Source organism: Cupressus sempervirens, chromosome 9 (genome assembly GCF_028749045.1).
Source record: "Cupressus sempervirens isolate cs-2001-9-10 chromosome 9, ASM2874904v1, whole genome shotgun sequence".
Taxonomy (NCBI): domain Eukaryota; kingdom Viridiplantae; phylum Streptophyta; class Pinopsida; order Cupressales; family Cupressaceae; genus Cupressus; species Cupressus sempervirens.
This window is the reverse complement of record NC_143126.1, coordinates 789,911,813-789,925,149: the sequence shown is the minus strand read 5'-3', so window position 1 is coordinate 789,925,149 and position 13,337 is coordinate 789,911,813. Positions and strand designations below refer to the sequence as shown.

The following is a 13,337-nucleotide window of genomic DNA, read 5'->3' as shown; positions in this document are numbered from 1 at the left end:
GGTGCATATAAAACTTCTAAGTTGTGAATAGATATTCTCTATGTCTACAACGTTTCATGTGAGTACCCCAGTTTTTCTCATTCTTCATGTAACAACAGAAGGCTCTTACGTGCAACCGAGTTGCCTACCAAATATTGCCTGCTATAATATGCATTCAAATTGAAGTATCACCAATCACATGGTATCATAATGGAAAATGTGAAAGGAATTTTTGTATAAAGATTTGCAACTGATTTGTCATAGCACATTAACAAGTGGCTCATGGTTTCTGAACAAATCCATCGAGCACAGGTCTATAATTGGGGAATCATGTGACAATCAACAGTTTAGACGTTTCGTGACAAGAAGATGCTAATCCTGTCATAACACATTAATACCATGAAGTGATTTCGGTATTCTACATGAAGAGTCATAGATATCGTGGCTACTGAGTTGGTTTTCCATACACAATACCACCAATTCTTATCAGTTAACGTGCCTGAATCTCATCTTCTGGTCCCGCACATTGAAGATATGAAGAAATTGAGACAACTAATTGCTAATAATTGCCATCGATTCATATCCCATGTTAACATGTGTTGTCCATGGCTAAGATTGAAGTTTTTTCAGAATCAAAGAGGTATCGTTCATGTTTTAGGAAAAATCCTTCCTACATGTTGCCGTCAAAGACACGGGTTTGAAATTCAGCATTTGACCAAGGAGAAATAACAATAACAAATACTATCATTAAATTATTGAATATGATATAAGATAGTAGTAATAGTAATAAATAGAGGAACACCAAACACAAATGGTTGCTGTGTAACGAGATTTGAAAGCGTTAAATTCCAAACCATGTTCGAGAATGTATTTTGTCGTATTAATAATTCACGATGCATATGCAATTCCTTCCAAATACACATAGTCGCATATCATATGCCCAATGAAAGACCAATTCCGATGAATTGAAAAGGCCTAAAACGTTTGGCAAGATACAGGAGTAGATAAATTCACTATCCGATAAATTGCAAAATACAAATATGCAGAATAGCGAATGACCATCTATCTTCTCTTGAGCGCTTTTGTAGAATGGTGGGGATGCAAGTCAATATCAACAAAACCAAGGTTATGATTTTCTCTAATAATAAAAAACAGCATCAACATGAATTTTATTACAATGGAAGTGTTCTCGAAGAAGTTGCGGAATATAAATACCTTGGCATCGATTTCAACAAAAAACTAAGCTGGTCTAGCTGCAGGTATAAAAGGACATTAGGTGGATGGAAGGCTTTCTACGCTCTTCAGAATAGGTGCCGTGAAGCGGAGTTGTGGGATTGGAAAACTATTCAAACCTTGTTTGGTCTTCTTGTGCTGCCAGTTGTTCTTTATGGGTGTGAATTATGGGCCAGCAGCACTACTATAGCACAATGGAAACAAATCGAAGGAATCCAAAAGCGCTTGATTACAAGCAAGTTTAAAATTAAAAGCACTGTTCCATATGACATCATGCTAAGTGAAATGGGGGCTGCGCCTATTGAGGCACTTGCTATGGTTCGCCTTTTAAGCTATCTAAAAAGAATCGAAAAAATGGAAGAGGATAGATGGCCGAAAGTTGTCTTTAGTGACACACTATGTAAGCGAAAAAGGACATGGATGCAACAAAACATCAAGTGGATGAGTAAATGGAATATTCATTTCAATATGTGCCCCACAAGTAATAAAGAAATAAAGGTCTTTGTTATGGAGAAATTCTACAAGAGAAATTGGGGAAGCGAGATTGGGAGGAAGAAACTATATTATATAAATGAGTTCAACCCCACTTGTGATCAACTCGAAAAAGTGTACATAGGAGCCAACATTTCTTGGAGAGCTAAAATTCTTATTGCTCAGCTGAGAACCAACTCTCACCAACTTCGTTGTGAGACCGGGCGTTGGAAGAGGCCAAAGGAGGCTTGGGAAGAGAGAATTTGCAGATTTTGCAATTCTGGGAAAGTGGAAACTGAACAGCACTTTATTCTAGAATGTGAGGCCTACAAGGATAGCAGGGATAAGTTTGCGGATACTATATGTGACAGTTCTTGGCATAACCTGTTCAACGAAGAGTACATTGAGCAATTGGGGGGGCTCATCATTAGTCTACACAAGAGGCGAACAACGCTACTTAAGTCTGCTTGAGTTGTCTTGCTGTCCCATAGGCTATTTTTGGCCTCGTGGACGTTAAAATTTTATCTATCTATCTATCTATGCAGTGAAGGATAAAGAGGATAATATCTGTCGTCTGACGGCAGAGTATTGTGTGGAGCCATCATTTTAATTTGAAGGAATACATCTCTTCACCGTGGCTAATAAGGACTAATATAATTATATTATGTGCAAGTTTAATTTCATTAAAAGATTCTTGGTTAGTTTCCAAAAGATATGACTCTTTACGTTAAAAGTCACAATCTCTTTTTGTAAAAGTGTATATATATGAAGAATATTTTGGAAACATAAAAACATATACACCTATTAAAAAAACATTCATATTTACCTTGGAGAAGTATTTTATATTTATTTTACTGTACGGAGGGATAAGGAGTTTATTATGACTTTGTTATAAAAATTTTATTATTTTATTTTAATAATAAAATAAAATGTTCTTTGTTTATTATTAAAGGCATGGAGATTTAAACTGCAAGCGAATCATGTTAGAACTTAAATAATTATTAATTATTATTTACGCTTTTACTTAAGTTTACTTAGGTTAAATGTATTAGACATTAGTTATCACCTAGGAGTTAGCACCCTTTTATGTATTGACTTGTTGACAGCACAAAAGTTTGTGTACGTGTTTTCAACACCTTGTCATACTTATCCTTTCACCTACTTGGAGGTTAATCCACTTTTCGTGGACGTATGCTTAGTGGTCATGCTTATCTCCTAGCACCTTTTAGCTTGTTCTAGAAGCTTCCTTGAGGCTTTTATATTTGGGCTCTCCTATTGTAATTTCATAATATATTGTATAGCAATTTCATTTTCTCATTGTTGCAATATATTTTCTCACTTTGTTGAGTTGCTTCAAGCTCTTGTTCCTTCTTCGGTTTCTCTTCAGCAGGTTATTTGCATGCAGGTGATCTTTGCGCACTGTGAAGTTGGCTTTCATCAACTTCTACATGGTATTAGAGCCTCCCTGCTGCTTCCTGGTTGAAGGATTTTTGAAGCCGCGATTTGGAGACACAAACCCCAGTTTGCTTGTGATTTTTTTCTTCAATCAGAGGGAGGAATGATTTTTCGGGGCACTTTGGGCCTAAACGGACGCTGTCATTGAGTTCAGAAGGTTCGTTATAGTTAGGATTCATATAAAATTTGTCCATTTTGGACAAAATTGCTGCGGGAGGCAAAAATTTTTTATCTGGGAGGTCCTATGGATCGTACGGATGCGGTTTCTTAAAAAAAAATTGTGTGGTAGCGTGGCCACCACCGCACAACCAACACTTAGCCCGGGCACCGCCGCCACCCTCCCGACAGTGCCACCGCTGTGGCCACCACAGTTGGCTGTAGCCGCCCAACCACCACTGCTACGACCACCTCATTGCCAACGCCCGCTATGCACACATGGTCACTCCAGCACGTGCCACGTGGCACAGGTGGCACGTTGGCCCCTGCCATGTGGCCGCCTAGTCATCAGTGCCACCTCAACAAACCTGCCAAGTGGATGCGGCATGGCAGTCCTTTTTTTGCCACGACGGCCCCTTGGCCATCAAATTTAAATAGGTGAAATGTTGACGTCAGCACTGCATCAACATCCTACCTCTCCTTTAGGGTCCTTTTTGACTTACTTGCGATTTTTTGGCCAAAACTTGAGCATATAGAGGTATTTTTTCAATTCGAAAGAAGTTTCGAAAAGCTGGTTCTAAGATGGAGACATTGATGCAGGTATTTTTTAGTTTTGATATAGTTTTGTTGCCTATTTTTGTAGTCAAAGTCAGATGTTCTATTTTTCACTCAGGCAAGCAAATCTTGTGCGTCCCATCTCCGTTTTTTAAACATGTTATATTTTTGGAAACTTGGTTCTGTCTACTTTTTAGAAATGCTGTCATTTCTTTTAAATTCTGCCCCATGCTCTTTCTATCATGCTTTTGGCATTTTTTCTCTATGGTGGATATCTTAGGTGTTCCAGGTTTGAGGATCGTTTTCATGGCATGGGCTCTTTTCTTTTGGGCTGTAATATCTATTGTATCATCTTTTTTCCCTTTTTGATCATTGTTGATATCATTTGTAAGCATCTTTATGCAAACACACTGAGATCAAATGCCACTCTTGCATTTTGGGTTCATGAATGTTGTTTTGAGACAGTCGTACTCACACTATTTCATAAAGTGCCATGGTTGTATGTCGCTTTTGTGCCCTCTTCCATTTTTTCCCATGATGTGTCAGTGACACGTGCCTTTATAGATGTTTGTACCTCTCACTCTCTCTTGCTATTCGTGGTTCTTTCTACAGAGCCCTTGGGCCCACTTTTTCAATTGCCTGTCACCTCATCCCGTCTGCTTAAGAGGGGGTTATTCTGTTGTTTCTAATGCTTCCTTGGTTCGATGGTTTGATAGACTGAGCTATGTATTTAGTATCTGATCCTATATACTAGACGATTGCAGTGGCTGGCTACTTATGCATTTCAGGGAGATGGATCATCTACCATATAGACACTCTCAGTTCATGCCTTGTTTTTCTATGGAGGTTCTTTAGATCAACAACTTCATTTTGATAGAGTTTGCAACTTCTTCATGCTTCAGTGATGTTCTTCATGATCTTCTTGTTCCTATTTTCTAGGACATTCCTCTAATTGGAGGTTCCTTCAGTCCTTCACTAGGTTTTCTGCTATCTCTTTTTGAAGAGGGGTTTTTCCCACTGGATTTTCTCCTTTATCTCCAGTTTATAGAGATTGCATTGCATTTTTTATGCATTTGTTCATGGGTACCGAACATGGCTTTGTTGTCGAGACCCATTCTACATTTCATCTTAGCTGTTGTGAGCTTAAGTGCATTTCCCTAAGTTGTGCTTAAGGGGGGGTGTTAGAGTAAATAATTATTAATTATTATTTATGCTTTTACTTAAGTTTACTTAGGTTAAATGCATTAGACATTAGTTATCACCTAGGAGTTAGCATCCTTTTACGTGTTGACTTGTTGACAACATAGAAGTTTGTGTACGTGTTGTCAAACACCTTGTCATACTTATTCTTTCACCTACTTGGAGGGTAATCCACTTTTCGTGGACATATGCTTAGTTGTCATGCTTATCTCTTAGCACCTTCTAGCTTGTTCTAGAAGTTTCCTCGAGGCCTTTATATTCAAGCTCTCCTATTGTTATTTCATAACATTTTGTATAAAAAATTTCATTTTCTCATTGTTCTAATATATTTTTTCACTTTTTTGAGTTGCTTCAAGCTCTTGTTCCTTCTTCGATTTCTCTTCAACAGATTATTTGCATGCAAGTGATCTTGGTGCACTATGAAGTTGACTTTCATCAACTTCTACAAATCGTCCTTGTTAATTATTTTCTAAAATTCTATATACAATTTAAATATCGGATAAGTGGACATGGTCATCTAGCATTTAAATTTGATCATAACAAATAGTGTGAAATATTTAATTGTTTCAGCATCTATGTCCAGTTTGTCTCTCTACCAGAGGAGTTAAAATTCAACCTGGACTAATTTAAGATTGCATAATATTTGGTCTGTCGCATCTTGATGATTTAATTGTTAATAATATAAGTGACTATGAACTTTATGAAGTTGTACATGAAAATTTACTGAAGTTGACTCTATTGCCCGGATGAGTAGAGGCACTGGTTTTTTTATTATTGAAGTTAGAAAATCTATAATTTCCTTCCTACAAGCATCAAATTAACTATTATTCAACTTAATAGTACATTCAACCATTATCTAGTATTCAGTTTCATTTTGATCAAGTTCAAGGACCTTGGCAGCTGAAGAACTCCAAAGCTTAAATTCACTATAGAAAAGCCTTGAACTAGACAGTCAATGTTCGAGGAGAAGGTTTACCCACCTAGGTGTAGCAAAGCTTGAAGTGTAGGGGAATTGAGAAGTATTCCCGTTCGTTGGCTAGAACCGATTGAGAGGTCTTATCGGAGAAGTGATAGGCTCTTGGATTTCCAATCTGCAGTATTGGGAACCAACACATGGCACGACCTACACAACTTGAATCATTATTTCTTCTGGAGGTAACACAAAAGTGGTCTTATAAGGCATCCCCTAAAACCAGCCAATTGAAGGAATGACCCAAAAAGGTAATCGTATGGGTATCTCCACAATTCACTACGATCCTTCCTATAGAGGACAAATCATTCTCTACATTCTTGTTGGACAAAACTAATGTTGTATTACCCATTTCGCAACATTGGGGCAGACATTGGCAGCTTTGATGCCAAATTCATAGCACACTGGGCAAAATTCAGACATTTGTACAGTCCATGGCATGTACACTGACCATCTACAAAGACAGCAGAAGAGGATGAAGGAAATAGTCCTTTGATAGGGACATACTATATGGCAAAAGATACCCACAATGAATGGCAAGTAATTTTTCCAGTTTACAACTAGGTGAACCTATCCATGTTAACGAGCTTGACATGCTCAACCAATGTAGCATAGATATAAACCATGACTGGAGAGAAGCTCAAGTCAGCCCATCAGAAGAGACCATTGCTACATCCTTTATTTACTACAACAAGGAAATGTTTCAACCTCCACATGATCCTTGGCAAAATATGGAATCCACTCTCTCGCTAAGGCAAAGAAAGGTGAATGACCTCATTGCCTCTCATGCACATTCCAACACAACTGTTCCACCATTATGGATGATTATCCAAGGCAAAACAAGAAAAGGAAAATCCCAATTGATCAAATGCATAAAAAACACACTTATAAAAGTTGTTTTGAACAACCAAGCACCCCTCCTTCTCCTTGCACCTATAGAAGTAGCTGCATTTAATATACATGTATCAACAATTCATTTGGCCCTCCACATACCAAATTATAGAAATGCAGTCATTACAAGGCCAGACACTTGGTTCATTCCAAGAATCAATGTGTAACATCCAATACATTCTATGAAATGAGGTTTGTAGGATTGAAATTCTTATGGAAAAAATTGACAAGTGGTTATGCGAGGCATTTCCATGTCAGAGAAAAATCCTGGAGGCCGGTCGGTGATATTATTTGGTGACTTCGCACAATTACCGCCAGTTAAAGACATCCCAATGTATGCATCGACATCTTATGGAGGAACCCTTTGGCACAACCTCAACACAATTATAACTCTCATAGAAATATTCTGACAAAGTGGAGAAGGCAATGCACAGGTAAGTTTTTGGAACCTTTTGGCAAAACTATGAAATGCACAACCCATAAATGAGAATTGGCATCTACTAATAACAAGATTGAACTCCTCCTTGAGCTTTGCAGAATGCTCGACTTTCGCAGCATCTACCCACCTATTTGCCACAAATGAAAAGGTATCATTACACAATAAATAGATGTTAGTATCTTCAACAGTACCTGTTAGTAGAACAACTCAGGGGTTCTACAACATCAGATATAGAGGATGAACAATTAGATTCAAAGATACTTTTATGTAACAGGCAAGAGGTAATGTTGTCTTGGCAATCTGTGGGTTGCCATAGGCCTTGTCAACAGAGCACTTGGACAAGTCAGAGCAATAGTTTACAAGACTGGTCAGATGCCACCACAACTGCCCCTTTTCATTGTTGTTCGCTTCAAGAACTATACATGGTCCCCATGGAACCACAATACAACAAACGGCGTTCCCATAATACCGTTGAGCCGCTGGCTTCATCGACAGATACCACTGAAAATGGCATGGGCTTTGACCATGCACAAAGCACAAAGACTAACATTACAACGTGCTATAGTTGACGTTGGCAACATCGACCGCCAAGGGCTCACCTTCACAACAATTTCAAGAGATAAGGAGCTTGATGGACTGCATATATATCCAACCTTCACATTTGATAGATATTCACGTATGCAAACAAATTCATTTGTCGCTCACTGGATCCGAGAAGAAGCCCGCTTAGTTGAACTGTCAAATGAGGCCCCATGCATCTCTAATTAGTAATGTACAAAGCCAACAATCCCAAGTTGCCCCACCTTGTAAACCATTTTGCACCAATCATTTTGAGTTTCCACTAGATGGCACGCCCAACTTAATATGCAATATAGATATACACTTGTTCTGCCACTATAAATTCCTACACTTGAAATATAATAATCCTCACCAATCTTCAACTTGCAATATGTGTATCTTTCCAATTTTAGCTATCTAATATTACACAGATTGTTTGTTCGTTTGTGCTCACTGCTCTTTACGGTTTATAAACGGATTGTATTTTTCCTCAAATAGAAAGACTTAGAGTACTGAATAATCTATTTTAAGAAGTTTCTCTACAAGTGTTATTTCATATAAGTATCTATTAAGGTTATAAGTAGGATGACAGAATTAGGAGGGAAAGGTTTTACTAAAGGAGGAGGCACCCCCTATTGAACTAAAGGAGGGATCGAGCAAGATAGTAAGGAGGTCCTAGGTTTGGTCTTGCCTCCCATTACCCAAGAAGGTGATGCAGCCTTCGATCTCATGTACATCTTTTCTTGGCGTTGGTCATGTTATCTGTTAGATTTGCTCTTTAGGACTGATGATTTTAGTTAGTTTCTTCCATTCACATGCATACTCTTGTGAAGAGGGGAGATGCTGAAAACAGATGCTTTTGAATACAAACCCTATAATTTACTAGCTGTTTGGTTAGACGATTTCTCTTCCCTTGTCCCAAAGTATTTATCACTCACTGCCTTGTAAATTCAATTGATTTCTTATATGCCTTTACATTTGTTGACATTAATATTATTGTGCTTTCTACAAAAATGGTATATTTTTCAGAAGTTTTTTTATTGTTCCATTTCCAGTCATTGAAATTGCAATAAATTCTAGCAAAAAATTTGAGTGACTGTTGTTATCATCCAGATTTATTACTATTCATCTTTTGTTAGCAAGTTGGTAAAAAATGATAATACCTGATTCAATTATGACTTCAATTTTTAAAATATCTAATAAACTATTATTTTTTAAATCATGAAAATAACAATCTTATCTTTACGGGTAGAGACAGGAAACATGAAATGCATGAGCATGAACTTGAAGAGCCATTTGGGGAAAAAAGAGAATGCCATATTGGCTTCTTGAAATAGTATGTTGAGAAATTAGTCCCATGTACATCACTTACTAAAGATGATTTTCGGATGTCATTCCTCTTTTGTGTGAGGATTTTTGTTGATGTGGCTACTACAAACCTCTGTAGGAATCATATATTTAATCCCAAGTATGTTAGGTTCCTCTACAAACATTATCGTTTTCCGTTTTCATCAAAGCTTTTCCTGATTGAAAGCTCAACATCTTGCAGATTAGTTAACTTCTCTTTTAGTGTTCACTGCCAGATGCTTATCTATTGATTAGATCTCTTATGGAAATGCCATTGTTTATGCTATGACTGCATGAAATGGTTGAACCTATTCAGGTTTCTATAATGAATAGACAATAGTAGTGACATGCTATTTCACTTTGTATATCTTTGTAATTCGGTCGTGTCACATGGATATGTACAGACAATTTGACCAGCGTCAACCTTGCATTTTTCCTATGTTTGTTGAGTTAGTTACTTTTAAAATTGGTAATATACCAGGAGGATTTACTTGGTTATTTTGTTTTGATGACACTTACAGAAAAAGTTACATGTAAAACTTAGTTCATTTTTTTATGTGAAAGTCTAATTGAAATTATGTGACCAAATTGATAGATATATCCTTTTTCACTTTATGGCAAAAAAAAGATCATTTGCTCTGGGATATGTTCTGATAAGTTTATCTGTGTATGAATTTGGATCTTTGCAGTGACATGTTTTTGTATTTGTATTATTAATGGTCAAAACTGCAATGCAAGATGGACATCAGCTATGTCAAATTCTCGCCATATTGCTTCATGGTTGGAGCTCTTATTTTATAGGATCATGTGGCCTCTGTAGATTGCTCAAGCTGTCAATTTTATTCTTCGCGGCACTATTATCTTTGTTGTGACATACAATTTCCATGTTGTGCACCCCTTGGTACACCATTGGTGTATGTTGCAGATCCCCCATTGTCACCATGAGTCTTTTTGAGATGTTAGTTGTTCTCCTCTATGGCAGGTCTCACTCTTGAGGGGTTTCTCATGTTGTTAGTGCAACTCACGAGACTCCAACACCTATTGGCCAGTGCCACCTGTCTCTTATTTTGATTTCTTAGCTTTTAATTAGCTTTATGTTTCCCACATTCTTGGCCTACCCTCAGTTTTAATGTAGCATTCATTTGCTCTTGTGATGGTTGGCTGTTAGTTTGCATCTCTAGATATACGTTACTTAGTATAAAAATACAGGCATACACCATTATAAGGTTGTGCATAGTTGAACAACATATAAAGAAGGCAACATGCTTTATTTCATTGACAAGGGTGTACTTAGCAGTTAATGACTGAAAATGCTTCTACACTATTTATGGTGACTATTTGCCATATTTTGTTTTGCAGAAATTTGATGAAACATTAACAGCATAGAAGTTAGAAGATTTCGTGCAACATTAATAGCACATAAAACAACATTGGACTAGATTCTGATTTCTATTTAGCAAAAGGTAAGTATGTTTTTTATCTACTTGCAGTATGCTTCATATCTACTTGTAGTCTGTGTAATAATTAGACTACAATTATCTCAAGGATTATACTATATTATTCTAAAATCACTACTATTACATTTTTCTCATGGATTATTTAGACTACAACTATCTCTTGGTTTATAGGCAAGATTACTCTGTTATTCTAAAATCACTTGTAAGTTCCTTATCTTGGTTTATAGGGACAATTAATTTTTATAATAAATCTACATATCATGTGGAAGTTGGCATAATCGCTGACAGAAAGACTCTCATTACACAGGATGATGTTAAAAAATGGGATCAGGAGTTCGTGAAGATGAATCCGGCTACCGTTTACAAACTTCTACTGGTATCTATGATTTCCAATGCCCCCTTATTACTTCTGCTTGTCCACTGCCCCCTTATTACGGTGTTCAAAAGTTATTTTTGTTAAACCTATGAGTAACTCTGATAATATAATGAACATTTCTTCAGATCAAACAAATCTGGTAATGCATGGAATTTCTTTTAGTGAATTGGCCTTTAAGATATACTAAATTATAATGCAGATCGCAATCCATTTGGAAACATTCTCTTAGTATGTTAACTGCCTAAATGTAGTTAGTTTAACTAACTGTTAGTCAAACAAATGGAGACGCCAATCTTGGTAATTTAATGTATCTTATGGAGGGCCAAGATAGAAAGGGTCATGTCCTTTGTAAGGACATGTCCCTTGGGTTTGCTATAAAGAAAGGTAAGAATGTGGAAAGAGAGTACACACAAATACAATAAGTCTGCTCCTCTAGCATTTCTGCCTTATGCGATTTATAGCAGGGATAAAAACATTTTCAGAATAATACATCATACTCCAAGAACACGTAATATATGGTCTGGTATATTTAGAGACCATCTTCAGCAAGAGTAAAGACATTATATGAGTTTTGGTTGATCAGAATTTGTAGAAACTTTACAATTTTTGATGTATGCTCAGCGTTTTAGAAAATTTATATAAATTTGAAGCTTTTTATTTTATAAAGTTTGAGCCAGTCTATTTGGCTGTCCCAAAATTTCGAAGCAATTTGTTCTATTGTCCATGAAATTTGAAGTTTTATTAGATTGTTTGAAAAAAGTTAGGGTTATGAAAAACAAACTTTGTTGCTACCTTTTAAAAAGGGTATTGTCTTAGGGTACATCAAGCAGATCTCTTTCAGAGTAAGACCAACATTTGAAGTACTTTGAATGAGTGTGTAGCATGTGGTTTGTTTTCTTTGGTAAATCCATTTCCAAAAGACCATCAATCATATTTTATATATTCAAAATGCTAATAAAATGCACATGTATGTTGAGTATATTTTATATGGATAGGTTTAATTGTTAAATCAGTTTTAGCTGTCTATTTATTAATATATTTTTGGTAAAGTTTTAATTCCTTATAAGTATATGTTGGAAATGATGACCTTGTTGAACATTCTTTGTTGTTGGCGAGTTGCAGGCTATTTGAATATAAAGAATCTTGGGGACATAATTTTTGTAAGTGTGGCGGGAATTGAAACTATAACTAGAGTGATTCTGGGCAAAACGACAAAAGAGATCTGCAGGATGTTTAACTTTAAAAATGACTTCACTGCTGAAGAAGACGAGCAGGTCTGACACGGAAATGAATGGGCTTACCACTAAATCTGGATTCAGGAAGATGTTTAACACAAAGAATGACAACTTTCCAATAAATCTAAATGTCAGATGGAAGTTGCTTTAGAGAGTATGGTTTTTGGCAAAGTTTTTTCAATGACTTGTTGATCTTTAAGAATTTGGATATTTGATGGTTGTTATCTATCTAGTTTTCCGGATTTATGTTGTACTAAACGTATTCAGTTTTAGGTGACTCGTGGACAACATTTTAAGCAAAGGCATTAAAAGATGTAGGATATACAGTTACAAGTCATTGCAGCAAAATATTTGTAAATTTTAGCTTAATAATCCTTTTAACATATACCACATCCCTTCAGACGGTGTTACTGTTGATAATGTTACAACTCACACTGAGCCCACTTAGAATAGCATGAGTAATAAGTAGAATCTTTAGGCAAATATTTGTTCATTTAAGTATTATGGAAATGTCATGGTATTGTTGTCCCTTCAGTACAGTGAAGTCATGAAGGAACTGTGATCATATCTAGATTTCACACACCATAAAAAAAAGTTATCTTTGAGATTGTCAAATTTTCAATTGCAATTTGATATAAGTATAAAAGAGAATTTCACTATTATTTTTTGAATTAAAATAATTGATTGAACCTTGTATTTTATACCGATCTTGTACTCATGAAGGCTTTTCTAACAGTCCAAATCTACCACCTGTATATTGGAAAATTAAAAGCCCAAGATGGAGCCTGGAATGGACATGGCCGAGTAACGAGGCCATATTAAGAATGTGAGACCTAAACCCATAAAGGGAGGAGATTGTTCAGAGCTCATATCTCCCAACTCGGGTTCAAAGCACACAAACATTATGGACATGTTGCCACGAGTTATTTATGGAAACCAAATGTACAAAAATTGTTGTAAACGAGGTGTTCTTGCAGCCTAGGGTCATGATCCTTTGAATTCCATCTCGTCTTTT

The 13,337-nt window shown here is 36.4% G+C and overlaps 1 protein-coding gene across 1 annotated transcript in view; it reads left to right on the top strand.

The window, feature by feature from the left end:
- LOC149541087 (SKP1-like protein 1A) overlaps positions 1-12,472 on the top strand; it is a 43,224-nt gene extending 30,752 nt beyond the window's left edge. Inside the window, exons 5-7 of the mRNA XM_089799812.1 lie at positions 10,614-10,717; positions 11,019-11,087; positions 12,210-12,472. Coding sequence (XP_089655938.1) covers positions 11,033-11,087; positions 12,210-12,367 — 213 coding nt within the window. The 5' untranslated portion in view covers positions 10,614-10,717; positions 11,019-11,032 and the 3' untranslated portion in view covers positions 12,368-12,472. The remainder of the gene's footprint in view (positions 1-10,613; positions 10,718-11,018; positions 11,088-12,209) is intronic.
- The last annotated feature ends 865 nt before the right edge of the window (positions 12,473-13,337 follow it).